At 43.4% G+C, this 25,741-nt stretch overlaps 1 protein-coding gene across 2 annotated transcripts in view; it reads right to left on the bottom strand.

The window, feature by feature from the left end:
- Rbks (ribokinase) overlaps nucleotides 1–25,741 on the bottom strand; it is an 86,278-nt gene that overhangs the window by 32,553 nt on the left and 27,984 nt on the right. For both annotated transcript variants that reach the window (XM_038318003.2, XM_038318004.1), the window contains exons 3-6: nucleotides 20,503–20,566; nucleotides 19,293–19,355; nucleotides 14,250–14,414; nucleotides 2,238–2,329 (exon numbers count right to left, since the gene is read on the bottom strand). In XM_038318003.2, coding sequence (XP_038173931.1) covers nucleotides 2,238–2,329; nucleotides 14,250–14,414; nucleotides 19,293–19,355; nucleotides 20,503–20,566 — 384 coding nt within the window. The remainder of the gene's footprint in view (nucleotides 1–2,237; nucleotides 2,330–14,249; nucleotides 14,415–19,292; nucleotides 19,356–20,502; nucleotides 20,567–25,741) is intronic.

Genomic DNA, 25,741 nt, shown 5'->3' with positions numbered 1-25,741 from the left:
GCATTGGTGTTTTGCATGAATGTATGTCTGTGTGAGGGTGTCAGATCCCCTGGAGACAGAGTTATAGGTAGTTAGTTGCGAGCTGCCTTGTAGGTGCTGGGCATTGAACCCAGGTCCTCTGGAAGAATAGTCAGTACTCTTAACCACTGAGCCATTTCTTCAGGCCTGGACCCTTTATCTTAAAAAATAAGTTTTGTGTTAATCTGTTTTCCCGGGACCACTTCTGTTTGCTAAATTCACTGATATATTTTGAGACACTCACTGATATCTTCGAAAAAAAACCTCTGAAATTGGGGCTGGAAAGATGGCTCAGCAGTTAAGAGCTCTGACTGCTCTTCTAGAGATCTTGAGTTCAATTCTCAGCAACCCCATGGTGACTCACAACCATCTACAATGAGAGCTGGTGCCCTCTTCTGATATAAAGTTGTACACGCAGATAGAACACACACAGACACACACAGACACACACAGACACACACAGACACACACACACACATGCATGCACACACTAAATCTTTAAAAATGTGTTTAAAAAACCATTGAAATCTCTGTTAACAACCCCTCTACCCCATGTATGCTCATGTGTGTGCATGTGTGTATATGTTTGTAGAAGCCCAGGCTACAAAGACAAGTCACATGTAAGTGTTCTGACTCATTCTGCTCCAGGAAACACTAGTACCAACTATCACACATACGAATGAAGAATCCCTCAGCCTTTGAATTTTTCAACTCTTGCCACAGGCACTACAGAGCAAGAATGAGCCATGCTGTTCCCTATCCGAATTCACCATGCATGGGAACTGGGAATGGCAATATCACTGCTGCTTTGGGGAACGTGCTACACAGCAACAGTGAGTATATAGACAAGGACAGGATATAATAAGACAGATGCTGTGTCCTAATGGAATTTGTAATTTAATGGAGGAGATACATTAGCTGAATAAACAATTTGGGCTGTGAAAACTGTCTGAAGAACAAATACAGTGTCTTTTCAGTACCTACCAGGGAAATCTAAGCCAGTTTGGTGGTTGAGAGCAATGTAACCTCTTATTGTGAAATGGTTACTACCTCCCACAATTCCCTTTTCCTAGTCCGAGGCCTAGCCATGGTGGTTGCTCAAAATGTTGCATAATCTAAGGCGGTTTGTTAGAATTAGTTTCCATGTAGCAGCCTTCTTTAGCTTGTGTCCGTGTTGTCAAGAGAGCAGGTTAAGATAGCATAGATCTTCATTTAGCCTTAGTGCCAAAGGAAATGCAGCTTTATCTATCGTCAGTCCCTTCTCTCTGTGCCTGTCGCATTTACCAAACTGTGTAAGAAATTTTGCATCTCAACATGAGAGAGAATTCTAGTCTAAGGCTGTCTTTCTATAAAAATGGTGATTTAGCCGGGCAGTAGTGGCACACGCCTTTAATCACAGTATTCGGAAGCAGAGACAGGGAGTTTCTGTGAGTTTGAGGCCAGCGTGGTCTACAAAGTGAGTTCCAGTAGAGGCTCCAAGGCTACAGAGAAACCCTGTCTCGAAAAACCAACCAACCAACCAAACGAACAAACAAAACCCCCAACAACAACAACAACAACAATAAAAAACACAAAAAAAGGTGCTTGGTCTCATTCCTAGCAGTCCTATAAACGAGTAGATTAGATCACTACATGACAGGTATGTTGTGTGGGTGTGTACGTTAACCCTGCAATCAGACACTTCTTCCTTCAGCAGCAGCCTCAGTGGGAGCCCGCGTCTCTCCACCGTGCTGTCACGTGATCCGTATACGAGAAGGTAGCAACCGCTCGAGGAGCTGTGTACTAATTACAGCGGCCAGATAAACTACAAGCGCAGGAAAACCTGATTTTCAGTAAAACGACAAATAGTTTCGCATGTTTGTTCACCAATTATTGAGATTCACATGTAGCGGGGCATCTTGTATTTTTATTTGTTCAACTCGGCAACTTCAATATTAAAGAGTCCAGAAAAAATGTGAAACAACTAAAATCAAAACAATGTAGCAAGAGTGTGGGGCCGAGGGCGCTAACACGGGTGGGCGGAGGCGCAGTCAGCGCCATACTCAGTCAGGCATGGGTCAGAACCCTTTATGGCCACCCAAGGCTCGGTTAATTATTTCCTGTCCTCCACGCCCCAATAAACTGAAAAATCTCTTTTTATTGAATTCACATGTGCTCAAAGTGATATGGTTAGTCCTGCCTCTTGCCTGTCACAGAAGAAGCAAGCCCAGTATCTTTACCTCGCTCTCATTGCAGCAGAAGACACTGGAGAGGGCATAGAAGCGGGCGTCCAGGTCAGCAACGGCGGGAGCGGGGTTGAACAATGTTTTCACTGCAATGGAATGGGAAAGGGGCTCAACAGTTATCATTTAAAAATACTAGCTTAGTCCTTACACATGTCTTTAAGGTTAGATGTAAAGGAATGGGTTTCAGAAAGCGCTTTCATGCCATCTTGACAAGGTGTACGTACAGACATTGAGAGAAATCTGCCACCATTTCGGCACTAACCAGATTAGACGTCTATTAAACCACAGATAAGAAAGGGTCAAGACCTCAGCCTCCACGAGAGCCTAGTATCAATTCCTTCTTACTTCCTCTTCCTCTGGTTTTTACTTCAGCCATCAGCTTCAAGGGCAAGCATCACCTTTGCAACTAACATGACCGTATAGTTCAGGTGCGGGCAACAGAAACACTGAAGTAAAAGTCTGGCATGAAAAGACATGCATGAATGTAGATGGGAAGGGGAGTATTTTCCAGGTTAATTTAGGGGCTTATCTGTGGGGCTCATCCACAAATTCATTTTTTAAAAATTTATTTATTTTTATTTTATGTGCTTTGGTGAATTGCCCGCATGTATGTCTGTGTGAGGGTGTCAGGTCTTTGAGTTACAGACTAGTGTGAGCTGTCATGTGGGTGCTGGGGATTGAACCCTGGTCCTTTGGAAGAGAAGCCAGTGCATTAACTGCTGAGCCATCTCTCCACCCCCCATAAACTCATTTTTAAGGGAAGAAAAAGTGATGACAGGAAAGAAACAGCAAAGAATTAGAAATTTTCTTGATATTAATAGTAGGTAGGAAACCAGTGTACATGTATGTATTTTGGGTAGCCATGTATGCCTCCACAATAGATTAAAATTACCAACACACACACACACACACACACACACACACACACACACACCATCTTCTATTCTTGGCTTCCAGGACCTAACTGGAAACAGGACAAGATTGAGAAAGGAGGGAAATTTCACTCACAGACTAAGCACTAGCTCAGACTAGACAACTCCAAGGGAAGCCAAGGGAAGGTGGATGGGGACAGCAGAGCAGAGAAGGGAGAACGTTACAGCCACCATTACAAGGACAGAATGCTTTTCAGAGGGGGAAGTAAGCTTCGAGAGGAGGCCAATGCTGGACGTCACACTCCATCCTCTTAGACAAGGTCAGGCTGGGTCCTAACCAAGAGTTTCTTGGCTTTGATTTTAGGGCTTGATCCTCTTTAAAATAGCAACATATCTAGACCACAGATCTATCCATTGCAACACATTTCGCCAATGCATGATATATTACATTTTGGTTTGAAATTCTGTGAATTCTTTTAAAGGCTTTAAAAAATTCCATTTGCAAAAATCTCCCACTTTGGAATAAAACAGCTAGACTGGCTTTTCTTTTCCCAAACTGGATCCATCGGCTCACGTGGGAAATCATCCTACCTGTCTAGTTGTATGTAAAACCCTTCAGCCGCAGTTCTCAGAGCCTGCTCCAGAACAGGGATTAGGGCTTTGTTCACACAATAGCAGACCTGTTCAGATGTAGGATTTCTAGGCTCCACTTCCAGCCCATGGAATCAGAATCTCTGGGGGTATGATCAGGGAACCTGCACATTTATAAGTTCTCCAGGTGGCCCTCACATAGCTTGACAGTGACACATCCCACTGTCCTGGGGAGATGCTAATCGACTCATAACCAATGGAGGTGATCCATTGCTGCAACCCTGTGTGTACAGCCTGTTTCTGTACCTTCTTAGGTCTCATTTAACAGTTGGGTCCATCAGTGGTCTCGGCTAGTATAGGTTAACAGTATTTCCACATTTTTTTGTTATTTTAGACTTTACAATGTCCTCCCACATAAATTCTGCCTTTTTTCCTGCTCAGATTTTTGTACAGTGCAATTGTACAGCTTAAATTAGAAAATGCGTATTAAAGCCCCATGTAAACTACAAAGTGTTGTCCAGATATAAAAGATTATTACTGTTATTATTCTGTCCTTTGCACACAGCTGACACCCCCGCCTGTCCACCCCTTCTGCCTTCTGCTCAAGTGTGGAGCCCACCACCAAGCTCTCAGTGGGTTCTCATATCTCTTAGGGCTTAGAGATGCCCATTCTACAAGAAGGTCCTTTGTGCCCAGCATTCAAATGTAGTCAGCTTTTAGATTTCCTGGATAGCACTGGGGTAGTGTGAATGGGAATGGTCCCCTTAGCCTCATATGTTTGAATATTTGGTGCCCAGCTGATGGAACTATTTGGGAAGGATTAGGAGGTGTGGCACTGTTGGAGCAGGTGTGGCACTGGTTGTGGGCTGTGATGTTTCAAAAGCTCTGCCATTCCCAGTTAGCTCTCTTTGCCTCGTGCCTGTGTCCAAGATGTGAGCTCTCAGCTATTGCTCCAGTCCCATGCCTGTCTGTCTGCTGCTATGCTCTCTGCCATGCGTGACAGCCACAGACTCTAACTCCCAAAACCATAAGCCCCAAATAAACTCTTTCTTTTGTAAGTTGCTATCTTGGTCAGCATTCTATTGCTATGAAGAGACACCATGACTATGGCAACTCTTATAAAGGAAAGCGTTTCACTGCAGTTTGCTCACAGTTTCAGAGGTTTAGTCCATTGCTATCCTGGTGGTGAGTATGGTGGCATGCGGGCAGACATGGTACTGGAGAAGTAGTTAAGAGTTCTCCATACAGACCTACAGGCAACGGGAAGAAAGAGCCACTGGGCCTGGCTTGAACTTTAGAAACCTCAAAGTGTACCCTGAGTGGCACACTTCCTCCAACAAGGCCATGTCTCCTAATCCTTTCAAATAGTGCCACTTCCTAATAACTAAGCATCCCCATCTCTGAGTCTGTGGGGCCATTTTTATTAAACTATCGCAGTTGCTTTGATCATGGCGTCTGATTACAGGCATAGACAAGCAATCAATACAAGCACATTGTTCTCTATTCCCCCAAACATCAGATGAATGACTTGTTCAGCCAGCATGGTCCTCAAGCCTGCATCCCCAAGCATTTGAGCACAGGTGCTACATCAAGTCACCAGTAACAAAGACACAGAATGAAGCCATTCTTAGAGAAGTTCCTTTTGGTTCCTCCAAAGATTCAGGATCAAGCAGTTTCTTGTGCATACTCACCTTACAGAAGGCAACAGGCACACAAGTGAGCAGTATGGTGACGCTCATGCTTGTAGGAGAAAAACAAAGGGAATTCTACATGTCGATCTGAAGAGCTGGTTGAGAAAAGCTGAACTGGCCTGTCTCAGTCAATTCCTTGGACTGGCTGGTCTCAGTCTATTCCTTGGACTGGCTGGTGTAGTGAGGAGCAGCAGGATGCATTCCTGCCTGGCTCCCGGCCGCCTGGCTAGCGTATGCCCCGAAATAACAACACACAAACTGTATTCATTTAAACACTGGTTGGCCCATTAGTTTCAGCCTCTTATTAGCTAATTCTCACATATCTTGCTTCAACCCATTTCTAATAATCTATGTAGCACCACAAAGTGGTGTCTTACCGGGAAAGATTCAGCATGTCTGACCTGGTGGCTGGCTTCGTGGCGACTGTCCCAGAGAGGAGAGGTGGGGCAATTGTCTGAGCCTTCTACCTCACTTCCTTCTTCCTGTTCTGTCTACTCCACCCACCTAAGGGCTGGCCTATTAAATGGGCCAAGGCAGTTTCTTTATTAACGAATAAAATCAACACAAACAGAAGACTCTCCCACATCAGGCTGGTCTCAGTCAATTCCTTGGACTGGCTGGTCTTAGTCAATTCCCTGAACTGGCTGGTCTCGGTCTATTCCCTGGACTGGCTGGTCTCAGTCAATTCCCTGGACTGGCTGGTCTCAGTCAATTCCCTGGACTGGCTGTTTCTAAGTTGATTCCCTGCACTGGCCAGTCTAAGTTTATTCCCTGGACTGGCTGGTCTCAGTCAATTCCCTGGACTTGCCGGTCTAAGTTGATTCCCTGGACTGGCTGGTCTCATTCGATTCACTGGTCCTCTTTTGTCCTTGGTCCACCTGATAAATACTCTTGGTGTGGGGCAATAGCCTGTATTCTGTCAATTATATTTTAAATAAACACTGGTTGGCCAGTAACCAGGCAGGAAGTATAGGTGGGACAACCAGACAGGAAGTAGAGGTGGGTCAATGAGAACAGGAGAATTCTGGGAAGAAGGAAGTTCCATCTGCAGTCCTGACCCAGCCACAGAAGAAGCAAGATGTGATTGCCTAGCTGAATAAGGTATCGAGCCATGTGGCTAGCACAGACAAGAAGAATGGCTAATATATATTATAAAAGTTAATAAGAAGCCTGAGCTAGTGGGCTAATCAGTTTGTAACTAATGTAGACTCTGTGTGATTACTTTGAGACTTAACAACTGTGGGAACCAGGCAGGACAGAAAACTCAGTCAACATACTCTAAAGCTGCTAAAATGAATGGCATCATCTTTGCTTTGTCAGAGAAATATTTCTATACTTTATAACCAAATGAAGTCAGTCTTGTGGCATTCCTTCCAAGATGAAACAAAGCAAAGCTATATGTGCATATGCTTGTACAGAAGAGGAAGATTCTGAGGGTTGCTCACTAAACCATGAATGGTTAGTTGCAAAGACTGCTGGGAAGAAGTCTGACTGCAGATTCTGTGTTACACTTCAGGGAAAGACCTCATTCTCTGAACATGCATCCTGTCTTCTACCAGTGACGAAATGACATTCAGTTTAGTAGTGAGGGACAAAGGAAAACAAGTTGGGATACAAATGACATGCCATCAATAAGGTCTCAACAATTGTGGAAGCTAAATGATGCCATTATGTGGGCTTACTAGGCTATTCTCTCTGTCTTATTATACTTGGAATTTTCTATAATGAGAACAAATGTTAAAGAAAATTATATTGCGTTTTAAGCATCAACGACTGGAATGAGGGACTCTTTAAATTAATTACCATAAATATTGCATAAAATCAAGCAAATCTTATTTGCCTGTCTTTCCCTGGGGAAGAGCATTCTTTCCAACTGCTCCTGGTTATGTAAGCGTGGTTAGTGTCTGATGTGTGGTTTAGAGGACCTCAGCTTAGGGCACAAGTGAAATTGCTGCTAGGAAATCACTCTTTTGGCTTCTCCTGCTATAAATAAACAGAAACCCTTTACCAGGATGAAGAAACATGAGGAACTAGTAGACACAGGTAGTTAGAGAGGAGTACAAATTTATCACACCCAAGATGGAAAAGATGATGTCACTCTGGGACCGGGTAAAACCAGAGAACAACTTGGAGCTGCAGAGAGGGTGACAGGACACAGCAGTAATTATCACCATTACAGCAGGAGATGCATAACCCCCTGGTTATCTTAACCACACACCAATGGCTGACACGGTAATGCTGACGAGGAGGTGGTGAGCCTAGAGAAACAGCTGGTAGGCTGGGAAATGGGGCAGAAAATCTTAACGCTGCCAGGGAAGAGAGGGTGGCCAGCTAAGAATGCCCTGAGAGCCAGGTGGTGGTGGCGCACGCCTTTAATCCCAGCACTCGGGGGGCAGAGGCAGGCGATCTCTGTTGAGTTTGAGGCCAGCCTGGTCTACAGAGTGAGTTCCAGGACAGCCAGAGCTGCACAGAGAAACCCTGTCTCAGAAAAAAAAAAAAAATCAGAATTCAGGAGAGCTGACCAGAAAAAGTATGCAAACATCAGGGATCAAAAATTAGCATTGATAAAGAAGAAAAATTTAGGGTTCTCATTTATAAGAATTTTACATATGTTTAAAAAAATTTGTTCTGGTGCTGGGTGGTGGTGGCGCACGCCTTTAATCCCAGCAATGGGGAGGCAGAGGCAGGCGGATCTCTGAGTTTGAGGCCAGCCTGGTCTAACGAGTGAGTTCCAGGACAGCTCCAAAGCTACAGAGAAACCCTGTCTCGAAAAACAAACAAACAAACAAACAAACAAAGCCTTGAGATTCAGGGAAACGGGGAACTAAAGTTAACCCTAAGCAAAGAAACTGTAAAGAGAGTGGGACCCCAACACTGGCTTGGCTGTCCTTTAACTGGAGCTCTTTTTGGGGGCCTTGAGCTGTAAAATAGCTCCAAGTTTAGCCCACATGTGGGACAATGTTATTGCAAAAGTCTGCATGGCCAGCCAAGAGCTTCGGTTTGCCAAATGGAAAAGGGCTAAAGTGGCATTAAAAGACACTTTGTATCATACCTAGGATTTAATCTTGGCGATCTTACAATCTCAATTATTTATAATTGTCCCTGTAATGTTTCATTTGCTTTGAAATGGATATAAAGACCAGACCCAACACGAACAGTTTTGCCACTGGCAGCCCCAGCTCTCCAGCAGGCCCGCCTAACTGCACTGTGACCCGGTGTGAGCTGATTTTGTTGTTTCTTTGTCTCGACATTGTTAGTGATATGCCTAAAAGCAATTCTTTCATTTGGGTAAAACCCAGTTTTGAGACAGTGAGGTCAACACAGGACTTTCTCTTGGCATTTTAGCGACTGTAGGTCATCTTGTTATATAATGTGTAGAATTCAAATTTGCTACTTGTAAGGGGTGATAATGAACTCAGATGACAAAGAAGCACCCCATTGCCTCGTGGGAACCGGTCACTAGTGCTGCCTGTTGGGCTCTGCAATCAGTCTGTGGTGACAGCAGTGATTGACAGAGTGTTCAGCCCGTTTCTCCCTTTGAGCAGCAGAGACATGGGGGGGAGGGGATGGAGCAAGCAGCTGACTTTCAACTGAGGCCCCCTATTTGCTAAGTGATTCATTTGGAAGTCAATACCATTCTTCGTGATCCCGAAACTAGTGTTCTCTTTTCATCTTTACATTCTTGTCTCACTGGAGCTGAAGGTACACTAAACACACCCACAAATTCGCACACTCACTCTCTCTCACCCGCCCCACCCCCACCTGGCTGCACCTGGCTGGTACCTACCAAATAAGGTACCTACCAAATAAGGGCAGCTGACTGGTCTAGAGAAAGCTGCCCATCTGAAGGAGCTCTAGACAGAGGTGAGTGGGCGTGCTCTAGGGGGCATGTGGCCACGATTACAATGCGTGGACTTTACTGCTCTGTAGATGCTCTTCTCAAGGGCTGAGCTCCTCAACATCAGGACCACGTGGCATTTTCTAAAGTGGGGTCTAGGGGACAGCTGCTTTTTTGTTGTGGAACCTGAAATCCTGTTGTTCCTTCTCATTAGAAGTGGGAGGTTGTAGATGCCCCTTGACTGAAGAATGAATAAAGAAAATGTGGTACATTTACATAATGGGGTACTACACAGAGGTAAAAAATAATGACATCTTGAAATCTGCAGGCAAATGGATGGATCTAGAAAAAAACGTATCGAGAGTGAGGTAACCCAGACCCAGAAAGACAAATATAATATGTACTCACTCATAAGTGGCTTTCAGACATAAAGAAAAACCAACCTACAGTCCACTACCCCCAGAGAACCTAGACAACGAAGAGAACCCTTAGAGAGACATACATGGATAGGCATAGGAAGGAGAAAAAGACAAGATCTCCTGAGTAAATTGGGAATGTAGGAGTCATAGGAGAGAGTAGAAGGGGAGGAGGAGGAAGGGAGAATAAGGGAGAAAATGTTTAGATCAGTAAAAACAATAAAAAAAAAGTGCACAAAATAGAAGTGGGAGGTCGGGACTGGAGAGATGGCTCAGTGGTTAAGAGCATTGATTGCTCTTCCAGAGGACCTGGGTTCAATTCCCAGCACCCACATGGAGCTCACAACTGTCTGTAACTCTAGGTCTGACATCGTCACACATATTTGCAGTCAAAAGACTGAGCTGGTCTACAAGAGCTAGTTCCAGGACAGGCTCTAAAAAAGCTGCAGAGAAACCCTGTCTCGAAAAACCAAAAAAAAAAAAAAAAAAGACTGATGCAAATAAAATGAAAATAAATAAGTTATTAAAAAAGAAGTGGGAGGGACTGGAGAGATGGTTCGGAGGTTAAGAGCACTGCCTGCTCTTCCAAAGGTCCTGAGTTCAATTCCCAGCAACCACATGGTGGCTCACAATCATCTGTAATGGGGTCTGGTGCCCTCTTCTGGCCTGCAGGTATACATACAGACAGAATATTGTATACATAATAAATAAATAAATATTTTTTAAAAAAAGAAGTGAGAGGTTGATTGAGCTAAGTATTTAACTTCCTGAGTCCCAGCTCCTTCATTCTCAATCTGAGAGAACTATGTAGCTGAAGATAACGTTGAAATTTTGATTCTCTTGCCTCAGTCTCCCAAAATGTTAGCATTCTAAGCACGCACCAGCATGCTCAGCTTGTAGGGTTTCCTAGAATCAAATTATTAAAAAGAGCTTTATAACTTACAAACTGTAAACTACATATAAGCACAAGCTACTAGCACTTCTAGTCTTATTACAGAGTAGCTGCCTTTATGGTGGTTTGACTCTCCACAGATTCAGTTACACATGGGCAACGTCAATGAGACCAAAAATATTAAGTGGAAATACTCAGACATTACAGTTCATCAGTTACAAGTTTCACACCATTCTGAGCCATGCAGTCCATCCTCACGCCATCCTGATCCAGCCCCGCCCCCGGGATGTCAATCATCCTACCACCGTGTGTATACGGCTTCTATTGTTAGCCACATAGGTGGACGTTCAGGTATCGAAGTGCTTGTGTTCAGGGAAACCTTATTTTATTAACAGTGGCTCCAAAGTACAAGAGTAGCGAGGCTGGAATTCAGGTACACAGAGTCACACAGTGCTTTCTTCCAGTGAAAACGCCAGGCAGGCGAGCAGAGTGGCCCACAGCATCCACTTTACCTGCTTAGAATGAGTACAAGGCACAGACTGAGCTTTGGTTTTTGAGATGGGGTCTCCTGTTAGCTCAAGCTGATCTTGAACTTGCTATGTGGTTGAGGATGACCTGAACTTAAAAAAATATTTCCAGAAGTCCCATTTATTCCTTTATTGTGTGCACTCATGCACACACATGCACACTCCTACAACAGAGCACACGTGGAGGTCGGAGGACGACTGTGGGGTATATGTAGCTCTTTGCTTTTACTGTGTGGGTCCTGGAGACAGAACTCAGGTCACGAGACTGGGCCCGAAGTGACCCATCTCACTGACCTCCCCTGGAACTCCTGATCCTCTTGCCACCATCTCCCAGGTTCCGGGATGACAGGTGTGCACTGCCATGCTCGGGGATCCAAGAGCGATTTGCGCATGCTAGGAAGCAGTCTACAGCTTGGCTACCTTCAGCTCCGGAGACTGCTCTCCACGAGCATTGGACTCATCTGTGACACTTTGAGAAGATGGAACCAAATGAATTCTGGCTTCGAATTCTTTCTGACAGCTTTGAGTCCATTAAAAATACAGTAAATGTCAGTGAGAATTTGCCACAGTATATTGTTTTGCCAAGAGGAAAATTTGTTAAATCAGTATAAACACTTTAAAATTCTCCACAAAAATCATTTCAGAGATTGAGTTTCCTTTAAAGAATTAACTGGATTGATTGATTGATTGGGGGGGGGGGGGTGTGCGCACACGCCATGGTATATGGGGGAGCTCAGAGGAGAGCTTGCAGGAGCTGGCTTTTCCTTCCGCCGTGTAGTTCCCAGGCATTCATCTCACGCCGTCATGCTTAGTGGCAAGTGTCCATACCCATGAAGCCGTCTAGCCAGTCCTCAGTGACTTATTTCCCATTTATTGTCAGACAGAACATGAAATGCTTTAGGAGGAATCATGCACATAATGTACATGCACACACACATACATGTACCCCACACAGATATGCTCTGCTCCCTATGGCCAAGTGCCTGATGATGCCCTGCGGTGCCTGATGCCCTGCGGTGCCTGATGCCCTGCGGTGCCTGATGCCCTGCGGTGCCTGATGCCTACCGCCTGTACATACAGGGCTGTTGTCTTCATCTTTATTTCACATCTTGCTGGGAGGTTTTATTAGGGAAAGTCATTGTCATTTTCTCTCTATTTTATTCTTCTTTTTTAAATTTAAATTTATTTATTAAAAATATCTCTTCTCATTTTACATGCCAATCCCAGTTCCCTCTCCCTACCCTCCTCCCACTCTCTCCCCATCCACTCCTCAGAGAGCGTAAGACTTCCCATAGGAAGTCACCAAAGTCTAGGACATTGCTTTCAGGCAGGACCAAGCCTATCCCCACTATATCGAGGCTGAGCAAGAGAATGGGTCCCAAAAAGTCAGTACAAGTAGTAGGGATAAATTCTAGTCTCACTGCCAGTGGCCCCACAGTCTGCCCCAGCCATACAACTGCCACTCCCATTCAGAGTGCCTAGTTTGGTTCTATGCTGGCTCCCTTGCTGTCAGGCTGGAGTCAGTGGGCTCCCATTAGCTCAGGTAAGCTGTTTCAGTGGGTGTCCCCATCAGGGTCTTGACCCCTTTGCTCATATTCTCACTCCTTCCTCTCTTCGACTGGACTTTGGGAGCTCAACCCAGTGCTCCACTGTGGATCTCTGCCTCTGCTTCCATCAGTTGTTGGATGAAGTTCTATGACGACATTTAAGATAGTCATCATCTGACTACAGGGCAAGGCCAGTTCAGGCACCCTCTCCACTATTGCTTAGAGTCTAAGCTGGGTTCATCCTGTGGATTCCTTGGAATTTCTCTAGTGCCAGGTTTCTTGCTAGCCCCATAATGGCTCCCTCAATCAAGATACCTCTTTCCTTGCTCTCCAGCTCTATTGCCACAAAACCAAACATTATCATAACAGCAGCTACTTTTTGTCTTGAGCAGATGGTGATACATCAAGGTATTATCTTATTATTTTTGAGACTCAGGCTCAGGGTCTGGCTCAGGCTGGCTTTCAGCTCCCCGTGTAGCCCAGGCTGACATTAAATGCATGGTCTTCCTGCCCCAACCTCTTGAGTGCTGGGATTCCAGGTGTGTCCACCACACTAAACTATTCCAATTCCAATTCAGAGAGAAAAATGGATAGAAGAGAAGAAAACTGGGACTTACAAGTATAACATCATGCCTGGTATCATCTCTTATTTCATTCTATTCATAGACCAAGCCCACAGGACACATTTCTACCTGTTTTTTACAAACAGGTCCAGAAAAATTAGCTAATTTTGCTAAGACCCCAAACCTGACAAAGGGTAGAAATGAGATGCTTTCTCTCCTAGGCCATGGAGGAAAAAAAAAGAAACAAACTACCTAGATTAAAAATATATGCTCATGCAGTATTTGTTGGGAGGTCAAGAGAGGGAGAAGAGAGAAACCCAGGCTTGCTAACTCCCGAGGTTGGGCCTCAGCATCCAGCGCTGACTAACGGGGTCGGACTGACATGTTGAAAGTTGAAGTAAAACAAAATTCAAATAACAGACACTGACAACAGAGCACCCATTACAATCAAATAATCTATTGCATACTGAAAAGATGATAAGAATTTTAGAAAAAGGAGAAATAATGGATCTTTGTTTTAGTGGGTTTTTTTTTATTTGTTTGTCTTGTTTTTTGAGACAGGGTCTTACTATGTAGCCCTGACTGTCCTGGAACTTACTATGTAGATCAGGTGGCCTCAGACTCACAGAGGCCCGCCTGCCTCTTCCTCCCGAGTGCTGGGACTAGAGGCATGTGCCACTACTGCCTGGCTAAGAACGAATCTTTCACTTCTGGAGCAGTGCGTCAGAAGTACCGGGCAGTGACGGGTGAGAGCAGCGGAGGGAGACACCTTTCCACCTTGGCTCTCACCTTTCTGCAGTCTTCAGGGGCTCCAGTTGCTCCTTAGGTCGTTTCTGCTAAGTAGACTCCAGATTTTATATTTAGGGATATCGGATATGCTACTCATGTTGTTTTTACTCTATTTGGGAGTTTTTCTAGCCTTATCAAGAACTAGAAGCCGGTGAATCTCACAGATGGAGGAGCGAATGTTTTACTACAAAGCAATGCTTTTCCTCATCTTGAAAGGTTAACTTTAATTAAGACAGTGATCAAAGCTCTCACAGAAAGAGTGACAAATCTGTAGAATTACCTCCACTGCTGCGGGCCATTGTCAGAGCTTCCAGAGAAGTTGCTGGGCTTATTTCGAGTTGGCAGAGCATCACTCTGGCTCTGCTAATGACACTGGCTGCCTTCTGCAAGTCTTCAGTATTCAAAAGCAGATTCGCTCCAGCCACTATGACGATGATATTCTGGCCTATAAAGAAATTCTACATATTTATACCAAAGCAAGCCAAGCCAAGCAGTGATATGCTCCACTGTAGAGCAGTCCTCTGAAGGCATTATACAGAACGCGCTAGAAGAGTTAATCTTAACATTTCCAGGACATTCAGGTTTAGTTATTATGTTCCAAATGTATTTTGGCACTATTTCCGTGAGATTCATAGTATTCTAATTTTTTTCTTTTTAAAGGAGATAGGATATTGCTATGTTTTCCAGGCTGGCCTTGAGCATCTGGGCTTAAAAGCTCCTGCCGCACCTTCCCGCATAGGTGGGACTATGGGTACATACCACTATAATTGATTTACTACGAGAACTTAATCATTTTACATGATTTATTTATTTTGTGAGTGTGTGTGCCTTCATACCATGGGAATGCATGTGGAGGTCATAGGATTCAGTTCCTTCCTCTTACCATGTGGTTTCAGGAACGAAACTTATGTCTCCAGGGATCTGCCTGCTGAGCCATCTCTCCTGCCCAATGATCACCTTGAAGAAAATCTTAAGCTCTTTTTCCTTACTGATATTCTTATATATAAAGAATACTAGTTGAGAAATTATATGTAACCTACTTTTATAATTTCTTTTATGTGGAATGACTAATACATGCATATGGTAAAGATTGTGAATTCTAAATGATAGGTTCCATAGAGATTAATATAGGTAGGAATAACCCTACAGAATGATCTAAACAAATGCTCTACTGTATATGAATAGTTCATGTGTGTGCCGTGTTTTCCCAAAAGTGACCTTGTTACTCTGAACACATTTTTTATATCTAAAAGACAGAAAATATATGAGATATGCAATCTCTAACTTTATTTGGCCTGTACTGTAGAGATCAAATGAAGAATACAGCCAAGGATCTGATACACTCCTCGCACCTGGACCCGCTCTCTATAATCCTTACATTCACCCACACAGGAGGGGGCGTGATGCTCCTTATCTGCAGACAAATGGGGTGTGTGTGTGTGTGCATGTGTGTATGTGTGTGTACATGCATATGTGAGTGCGCGCGCACGCGAGTGTGTGGGGAGGGCAGAGGAAAAACAAATGTTGTTCTTCACCAGCTGCCTTTTTAAGAAATCTTATCTTTTGAGACAGAGTCTTTTACTGGCCTGGAGTTTGCTAAGTAGACTAAGTGAGCCCAGGCATCAGAGCTGGGATTGCAATCATGAGCTTTCATGCCCAGATTTTGTTTTGATTTTTGTTTTTTTTAAAATTATTCTTCTTCAATATGAGTTTTGGGAATTGAACTCCAGTCTTTTAAAGTACTGTGGTGACTGAACTCCCTCATCAGCACCTGAAAAATGAACTCTTAAGAGGTGTGCGGTCCAGTGTTGGATTCACAATGGTACATGTGCTACTGACATTTGAAATATTGCTGCTCTGAACTGAGATGCACTTTGGATAGAAAATACACAATGGCTTCAAATTTAGTGCAAAGAACAGGAGTCACATATCTCACTCTTGTTAAACATTTATTTATTTATTTGTTTGTTTGTGAGTGTGTGTGTGTGGGCGCACGCGTGGGTATTGGGGGTATTGGGTGCTACAGAACACATGTAGAGGTCAGGACAACCATGGGTGTTGTCTTTCTCCTTCTACCACATGGGTCTAGGGATGCAACTCACGTTGGCAGGCTTGGCTGCAGGCATCTTTACCTGCTGAGCCATCTCTCTGGCTAATCTAATTTTGTAAAAACACACTGAAAAGTTTTAATTTTAAAATAAATTCAACTACATGTTGAAATGATAATATTTTGGATATATTGGGTTAACATATATTGTCAAAATTAAATTTACCTATTTCTCTTTTTTCTTTTAAAAACACGGTTCCTGGACGATTTAAAAACTGCCTGTGGCTTGCATTTTATTTCCATTGGCCAGCACAGCTCTAAAGGAATGAGTTGGAGCAGGCACTTTTCAGTGCTGCAGGCTGCTCGTGCAGATCATGTGTAGACATGACCTAAAACTGCCTTTCCACACAGACCCGTCTCTAGCCTATCGTCTTACCACATGTGTGTTTGTTGGCTACGAGGAAAACTCAATAAAGCGGGGATGGCTCTGTACAGGCTCAACCTAAAGTCTTGGAAAAATGCAAAGAGTCCGCGTTCTGAAAGACTACATCTCTCCGTCTTTTCCCCAGCAGTGACCTCATTCCTCTGCCGGTGTCAACTGTAGCGCAATGCACTGCGCCTTTCTAGACGGACTTTCGTGGCTGAATGACAAGCCTAAGACCAAAACTATCCATAGACAAAGACACGTGACTAGCTCAATCATGCCTTAAATTTAACTTGCCAAAATAACGCTCATCACTTTGCCTGGCCCTCTTGCCCCTTCATTTGAAGGAGCTGACTGTTCCACTTCTCCACATTTATTCTTATTTTTAGACGGTTTCTCTCTGTAGTCTAGGCTGGCCTTGAGCTCCTTGTAATCTTCCTGTGTGCGCCTCAGAGTGCTTGGGTAACAGACTTGTGCTGCTGTGTCCTCACTGTCTGCATCCCAGGGTATTACCTCATTACAAACCAGGCTTACCATAATAGGCGTTCATATATACTGCTAAATTTTGAATTGAAAATGAAGATTTTGGTTCATAGGAGAGGAAGAAAGAAAAACTGAAGTCATCCCTAGAAAACAATATGAAGTTTAAAATCAGAAATAACCTGCTTTTGGCAAAAATCATTATTGATGACATAGCTTAATTTAACAAATGTGTGTTCTATGGTCATAATGAGAACTTAACCCAGTGTCTTTACTACTGCAATTTTAGCATTGCTGAAGTTGAGATGAAAATGCTGTATCACGACCTAAAATGGTCATGCAGAAGTATACTATCCGGGGCTGGAGATGAGGCTCGGGTTGGTCCAGTGCTTGCCTAACTTGCACAAGCCCAGATTTGGTCCTCAGCACTGCATGAATTGGGCACGGTGAAACATGCCTGTGATCGATCCCACTACCTGAAAGATGTAGGCAAGAGGATCAGAAGTTCAAAGCCATCCTGGAGTATATGACACCTTCATCTCAAAGCAAACAAAAAACAAAGAAACCAACCCCAAAAGAAACAAACCAGCTTCCTGAAATCCCAACACTCAGAAGGCTGGACAGGATGTCATTGAATTCAAAGTGAGCCTAGGCTACAAATAAAAGTACTTAAAAAAGTACATATGTAGTCAATATACTAAGTGGAAAATATTATTGATATTATGTGGAAATATTAAATGAATGATTCCTGAAGGGAATAATTTAACATGCCTCAAATTGCATGCCTCTTTGGATAGCACAGTGAAATTTCATGCCACCTGATTCTGTTTCACTTGGGCTGTGAGTCATCTCTTTGTCCAACATACCATGTAGACGCTGCCTGTGTATGCACTCCCTACCATACCATGTAGATGCTGCCTGTGTATGCACTCCCTACTAGGTAACCACTTAAATAGCCATCTTGATTATCAAAGGGCTGTTTAGATAGTGCGGTTCTTGTGTTCATGTTAAGCTCTGCACAGCAGCACAACGCTACAGCAGAACGTCCGTGTCATTCGCCTCACTTGCTTTCATCATGGAGGTGGCATGTCACCTCACACCATCACGTGAAAGCCAACTGCAGAACCATAAGATCTTTTCAGATAGATTACACTGACATACATTCGTTATACTTTATTGTTATAAACATTCTATTTTATTATTACTATTGTAAATCTCTTACAGTCTCTAATTTATAAACTAAACCTTACTATAGGGATATACATACAAGAAAAAAATATAGAGAGAGATCAGGATTATTGGCAGTCTTAAAATGTATTCCTTTAGGGCAGTGGATATCAACCTATGGGGTTGCAACCCTTTTGGGGCCGCATATCAGATATTATAATTCATAACAGCAAAATTACAGTTATGAAGTATAAATGAAATAATTTTTATGGTTGGGGTCACCACAACATGAGGAACCATATTAAAGGGTCACAGCTAGCTTTAGGAAGGTTGAGGACTTCAGCTCTAAGGATAAGGGAGAACCACTGTACAAATCAGATCTTGTAACAGATCCTAACATACCCCACAATGCACTAGGTTCTATTCTACATACCCCAGGGATGCCTCGTCTTTCCAAATATAAACCTTAATTTAAAATAAAAAACTCAATGTAGATATTTTTACACTTAGAACAGTTGGTATTATGAAATCTCAATTTGAAAGTCATTGCTGGTTTTTGTTTATTGTTTGAGACAGGGTCTCACTATGTGGCCCTGGCTGTCCTGGAACACCGTGTAGATGAGGCTGGCCTCAAATTCACAGAGATCTGCTACCACGCCTAGCTGTGGTTACTGCTTTTAAAGAGAAATGTTCTAACTATGGCAGAACTATGTACATTGACTTTTGAGGTTTGATCGCAGCTTAAAGACAAAATTGAATACTAATGCTAAGTTAGAAGTAATTGCTTGCTGCCATTTGCTCAGTAAATAATCTATAAATATGATTCATCAAACTTTGTTTTGCACCCATTTACATTTATTTACTTAGTGAAAATGACAGGTAAGTACTTGATGTTCTAAGATACGCATATCAGTTCCAAGCTCCCGTGAAGGGTAAAGGGGGCATGACAGGACAAAGATCATATTTGGAAGTATCTCTATATATGCTTCATATATACTAGATTGGAGTATTTTACATATGATCAAGGTGGGGAACATAATTTAAGGGAAATGTTTTTATTTGGATTGGAACAGCCACACCTCAGGTCATGGAGCAGCGGGTGTGCTACGAGGCCGGAAGGACTAGGGAACAATTGTTGCTTCCAACCTAGTTCTGGAAGTGAGCTGTCTGATCCAGGCAGTGACACTCGCACGTGAAGCACATACCTTCATCATTGACAATTATAGAAGCAGCTCCTGTTGCAGCATCTCTGGTCTGATATGTAAATTCTACAAGAAAAGGAAGAAAATTACAATCACATAATATACAGCCTGGCATGGATAATTTATTTGAACAATTTCAATGTGACACTAATTCTTGGAAACACTTTTTAACCTTTAACCATCTGGAATGAGTTAAAAAAAATAAGTAATTAGTGCTAATTTATACCCATCACCTATACAATGAGGAAACCCGGCATCTTTACGGTTAGCAGCACCGTTCCTTTGCATTAGCAACGACCCATCAAACTACCCACACTTACTACTCCTTAATACTATGCACAGTTGTATACATATGCATTTTTTAGAACAACATATTTCTTTTCCTCACTGTAAAAAAACATGACAGACTTGAGACAAAAAAAAAAAAAAACAAAAGGTTAATCGTTTAAAAAATGAACTTGTTTGATTTTCTTCATTTTCATAAGCTTTGTATTTCACCGTGGACTGTGGTCTGACATGGAAACATATGTTCACCAGGCAGTCTCCGGTAGCAGCAGAGAGTCCTGAACCGGAGACAGAAGACCTGCGTCTAGTCCTGGCTACAACCCTGTCTAGCTGGGTCCTATGGAAAAACTCCAGAGCCTTGCTGGTCTTTGATTTTCCTTTTGTGATTTGCGTTTCCACCCTTGATAGCTTCTGTGAGGGCCGTCAGCTATGACATCCGATGACTTCTCTTAAAACACCCTTTATGAATATAGCACCTGGTTTTCCTTGTCATCTCCCTCACAGCCTTTGAATGAAGATCTGTGACCTCCCACGATTTCATTCCCGTCTGGAGGAATGTACATGGAAGAATTAACAAAGCGGCACGTGGCTTCTCTGGCCACCAGGGAAGGACCTAATAATTATACTTAGCTTTCAGTTTTCCCAACAACGAGATTGCAGAAGAAAGTTATAAACAGTAAGTCAGGTGTGGTGCCACATGTCTGTAATCTTTGCATGCAGGAGGTTGAGGCAGGAGGACTGCCTTGAGTTCGAGGCCAGTATAGGCTACATAGTGAACACCAGCTCAGCCAAGGCTATACACTAAGACCCTTTCTCAGAAAAGTAAAACCAAACCAAAATAAGATTAAATTCCTAAAGAAAGTTATAAACATAGGACTAGAGAGATATAGCTCAGCAGTCAAAAAAGTTTAAAAAAGTGAAATTTTACCTGTAGAAATATGATTTTGTTTTAAGTTTTCTATGTAATCATTGCCAAAAGAATCTTTGCCAACCTGTACCAAAGAGATGATGAACATTAGATCTTTTACATTTAGTAAAATGTTACAATGTGGATTTTATGATATTTAGCATTTTAAAAGGGCATATCTGCATGGTACTTCATAAGCACTAACTAATTAATCTTAATGTAAGATGCTAGACTTGACTTCAGCCCAAAGGACGTTCTGTTCTGTGACCCTGTTTCACTTACATCTCACCTAGCGCATGAAGCACGTGTGCCTGTGTACCGCCTGCGTGCTAGTGCCCGAGGGGACCAGAAGGAAGCTTCAGGTCTCTTAGGACAGGAGTCACAAATGGTTGCCAGTGGCCTGGTGGGTGTTGGGAACTGAACTTGGGTCCTCTGCGAGAGCAGTCAGTGCTCTCTCTCACTGTTGGGCTCTCTGTCCCAGTATCAGTTTATTGAAGGCAAAACTGCATGAGAGCTGCATACATGGCCCAGGTGATGCTTTGGTTTTTTTTTTTTTTTTTTTTGAAATATGTCTTTTATAATTCTTCACCTTCAAACCTTGTAAGCATTTATCATTCATTTATATTTCTGGACTTTCTTTGACAAAGGTTAAGATCGCATGCTAATGTGGCTGGGAAAAGCCCACAGGGCCTCAATCCTACACGAAGAACTATGGCCACTATTGAGAAGAGGAGTCTTTCCCAGGGAAGAGCATACCAACTGGTTATCCAATACCAAATGGTCAGCCCTGAAAGATGATACACACAAAAAACAATATACAAATTGGGAAGATTGTATATATGAATTCATGAATATATAAACACACATACATGTATGTAACAACAATGAGAAAAGGTCAGGAATTTCAAAGTGAGCAAGGAGGGGCTAATGGGAAGGCTTAGAGGGAGGAAAAGGAGTATAATTATAATCTCAACAAATTAAAGAAATAGTCAAAATGAGCTTGAGGTCTGGGCACGGTGGAGCCTGCTGAGTATTGCTGGAGGAAGGACAAATTCAAGGACTTCCTGGGTTACCTACTGAGACCTACTTGTCCCCTCCCCCCTCCGGTGTTACAAGAAGTATTCATTTCCTAATCCCTTTGCTTTTTTTCTGGCTCAAACCGAAGTTATTAGAAATTATTAAGAAGTTCCAGTAGACCCTTAGGAAAGGTTTTTGTTTCTTGCGACTGAGGCTCAATGAACGGACCCGAAAGAGCACAGCGAGTAAGACAAATGGGATCCTCACAAGGGAAGCAGGTAGAAAATGTTGACGGGCCTAATAAAGACAAAGGAATATCGGGAGGCTTCTGTTTCCCAGTCACACTTTGGCCATCAAATTGACAAGAAAAATTTAAATGTAAGCATCTTGGCCAGGAGGCAAATGGTGCATATGGGAGTCAGAGAACTTGGAGTCTTATTTCAGTTCTGCCATTATCAAGCTAATTAAAATTCTTTGCATTTTGCCTCAAATTGTTCCATCTGAGCCAGGCTGGAGGGTGGAACTGGTGTGAGTTCTCCCTGGCAGGCAGGAAACCAATGGTTCTCAACATTGGCTGCACATGACTATATCCCAAGGACTTTCAACATCCCGATGCGTGGGTCTGGTCATACTCCCAGTTAAACCACACTCTGCAGGTGGCTCTGCATGGGGAGGGGACTACAGTGTGTGGTCCAAGTGCAGCATTCAAGGGCTGGGAGAGGACCATAAAGCCTTGTGTGTGTCGAGGAGACGGAGATGAAGGTGAGAACACATCCCCTGGCATGCTCTGGAGGGAGACCAGTTGAGTGGAGATAGGGACGCATGACCTGTAGAAGGCATCAGGCCACCAGGCCGGACCCAATACTGGGATGAAGATAGAATAGAGCAGCAGAGATTTCTTTGGCTTGCGTTTCCTGGACCCTGCTCAGTTAGAAGTATTGCAGGTTTGTTCCCCTTGTTTTTTTGTTTCTAACTATCTAAAATTCACTTTTGGCCAAAAATAATTAGATTTTATTTTCGGAGCTGTGAGTAGAAAGTCATTATTAACTTGACCTCGTCACTTGACTGTGTTAGAACACAGTGTGTGTACAATATGCTCATGTTTATTTCCTTGCCTTTACTTCTGAGAACTTAGGAGTCCATTCTTCTCTCTTCCACCTACTCAAATTGTACCTGTTTTTCAAGCACCAGCTTACGTCTACCTTCCTTCTTTTGGCTCTCATTAATCCTCTCATTTCCAGACCTCCTACACAGCATTCCCGATCACTGCCATAATTCAATGCCATCTTACACTGTTTGCAACTCCATATTTGTCCACCGGGGCTTCCTAAAACTTGGAGTTATGCTAGCTTGAAATATATTGTCCTTCCCAAAGCCCGGCACATGGAAGGTGCCCCCTTAGTGCCACATCATCTCAGTTATCCTCAGCTTCTTTTCTTGGACCTGTCTTGTTCCTGAAGGGATGTGACCATGAACACCAGAGTGTTCTGTTGTGGCTGCAGACAAGGCTTTGTTATAGCAGGGCTCTTGTCTTGAGGGCTGTTCCTGTAACTGCACATGATCTGAGGCAGTCTGTCTGTGCAGCCTGTTCCAGCAGAGAGGAGTCAGTCAAAGGCAGCTTTGACAAAGAAGTAAGCCAGGGCAATTCTCAGGACCCAGTGATCTTGCACAGAAAGGGTCTTCTCGTTATGAAGGTGTTCTCATGCACTGTTCTTCAAGCTCTCTTACCTGAAGCCCCTCAACCCCACACTTACTGTTTTCCTTGTTTACACACAGTGCAGATTAACAATTTGTAAAATAGAAAAACAATGCAATGAAAGCAAAGAGTATCACAAGATACAAAGTCTCATTTATTATTGCTATTAAATTCAGTGGCTGCAAAAATCTAGCCTTAAGTTGCTATAAATCATTCTGTTTACTTCTGGTTTCTGTCCTGTCTAGACTGGGGACAGACTGAGCATGGCACTGGACTGAGGAGTAGGCTTTTGAGTGGCACTGTCCTAACCTACTGTGCCCTTTGGACTTCCTGCCTGACCTTTCTAATGGGGATTACCCGCATTAGGAGTGAGTGAGTTTTACATTTGTAGGAAGCACACTTATACAATCTCTTTATGCCACCCTAGTGTTCTGGTTCTTGGCTTGGTCCCTGGGGTCCATGTCTGCTTGTGGTCTCCTTACATCTGCACATAACGCAGCTCTGGACTCCCAGTGGGCCCCTGCATCTTCAGCTCTTTATTTAACATGGTTCTTGTTGTCAATGTTTGATGTTTATTCTTTATATCCCTTTGTGTTTATGTGTGTGTGTGTGTGTGCGCGCGCGTGCGTGCATGTGAAAACACACACATGTGAAGAGCAGAGGTTAACTTTAGGTGGGTGTCGTCCTTTTGGGACAGTATTCATGTTGTTTGTGGCATTGTCTCTTACTGGCCTAGAACTTTCCAATTTGGCTAGGTTGGCTGGCTAGCGAGCTCCATGGCTCCTTCTGTCTTGGCCTTAGCCTCGCCAGTGTGGGGATGAACACCAGAATGTCTGGTTATTTTTATTTTTATTTTTTAAAAAGAAAAAAATTATCTTTTATCATTTTACATACCAATCCCAGTTCTCACTCCCTTCCCTTCTCCCATTCTGTCCACCTACCCCCACCATCTACTTCTTGAGACAGGGTTTCTCAGTAGCTATGGAGCCAGTCTTGGAATTTGCTCTGTAGACCTGGCTGGCCTTGAACTCACAGAGCTGTGTCAGCCTCTGCTGGGATTGAAGGCATGCACCACCACCACCCGGTTGCTTTTTTAATAAACACGGGTTCTATATGTTGAGATCAGATCCACATGCTTGTCACACTGTACGGGGTCTCAGTACCCAAGTTAGGGTAGCTTCGCACGTGTGCTGGTTCTTCTGCATTAGCCTCCAGAGTGCTGGGATCGCAGACATTCGCCAGTGTTTGATGCTTAGAAGGAATGTCTTACCTAGAACATTTGGCTTCAGTGGAGAAGTGGAGGAAACATTTACACAAATCAGGCAAAGTCTATAGAGAGCTCCCGGCAGGCTCTTTGCCTTGGGATGAAGGCTTTCATTTTTAAAAATACCATCCCCAATTATTGCTGAACTTTAGCCTTAGCACACGACTCAGCTGAATGCCAAATGCGTGATCTTAACTGCTTGGAGTGCTGCAGTATCTATTCGTCACCATGAACACTGATGTAACTCTTGGAGTGCTGCAGTATCTATTCGTCACCATGAACACTGGTGTAACTCTTGGAGTGCTGCAGTATCTATTCGTCACCATGAACACTGGTGTAACTCTTGGAGTGCTGCAGTATCTATTCGTCACCATGAACACTGATGTAACTCTTGGAGTGCTGCAGTATCTATTCGTCACCATGAACACTGGTGTAACTCTTGGAGTGCTGCAGTATCTATTCGTCACCATGAACACTGGTGTAACTCTTGGAGTGCTGCAGTATCTATTCGTCACCATGAACACTGGTGTAACTCTTGGAGTGCTGCAGTATCTATTCGTCACCATGAACACTGATGTAACTCTTGGAGTGCTGCAGTATCTATTCGTCACCATGAACACTGGTGTAACTCTTGGAGTGCTGCAGTATCTATTCGTCACCATGAACACTGGTGTAACTCTTGGAGTGCTGCAGTATCTATTCGTCACCATGAATACTGATGTAACTCTTGCGTAATGTTTTGTCACAGTTATCTTTACAGATAACTCTCCTTCCTGGTTTCTCCTGGGCCACCGAGCTTCCCAGGAGAGCCTGGCATCTAGTGTGCTGAGGTGCAGCATACATAAGGTGGCGCTGCTTGAAGAATGACAGCGGATTCGCTACCAGATTTTCTTTTGCTCCATCTGTTCATTTTAATCTTGATTATTATAACGATTTTGGTTTGGATTTAGAACTTGTCATCGTTCAGAAACTGCTAGAAAACAAGTGTGTTAATTTGCCTAACACACATATACTGCAAGTTGTGGATGCTGGGGCACATCTGTAACCCCAGCCTTACAGAGGCAAAGGCAGGAGGAATGAAGGACTTTCTACACTGTAAGCAAGTTCAAGGCCAGTGTGGGCTGTATGAAACCCTGTCTCACACACACAACCAAAAAGAAAAATGCAACAGAGCACAATACTACACAGTGGAAAACTATAATGAAAATGGATAACTTTCGCTATAGAAGTCTATTAATCCTGGCATTTGGGAGGCAGGAGCAGATGAATCTCTGAGAGAGTTT

The sequence above is a fragment of the Arvicola amphibius genome, chromosome 2 (assembly GCF_903992535.2).
Source record: "Arvicola amphibius chromosome 2, mArvAmp1.2, whole genome shotgun sequence".
NCBI lineage: Eukaryota > Metazoa > Chordata > Mammalia > Rodentia > Cricetidae > Arvicola > Arvicola amphibius.
This window is presented reverse-complemented; position numbering and strand designations above follow the sequence as displayed.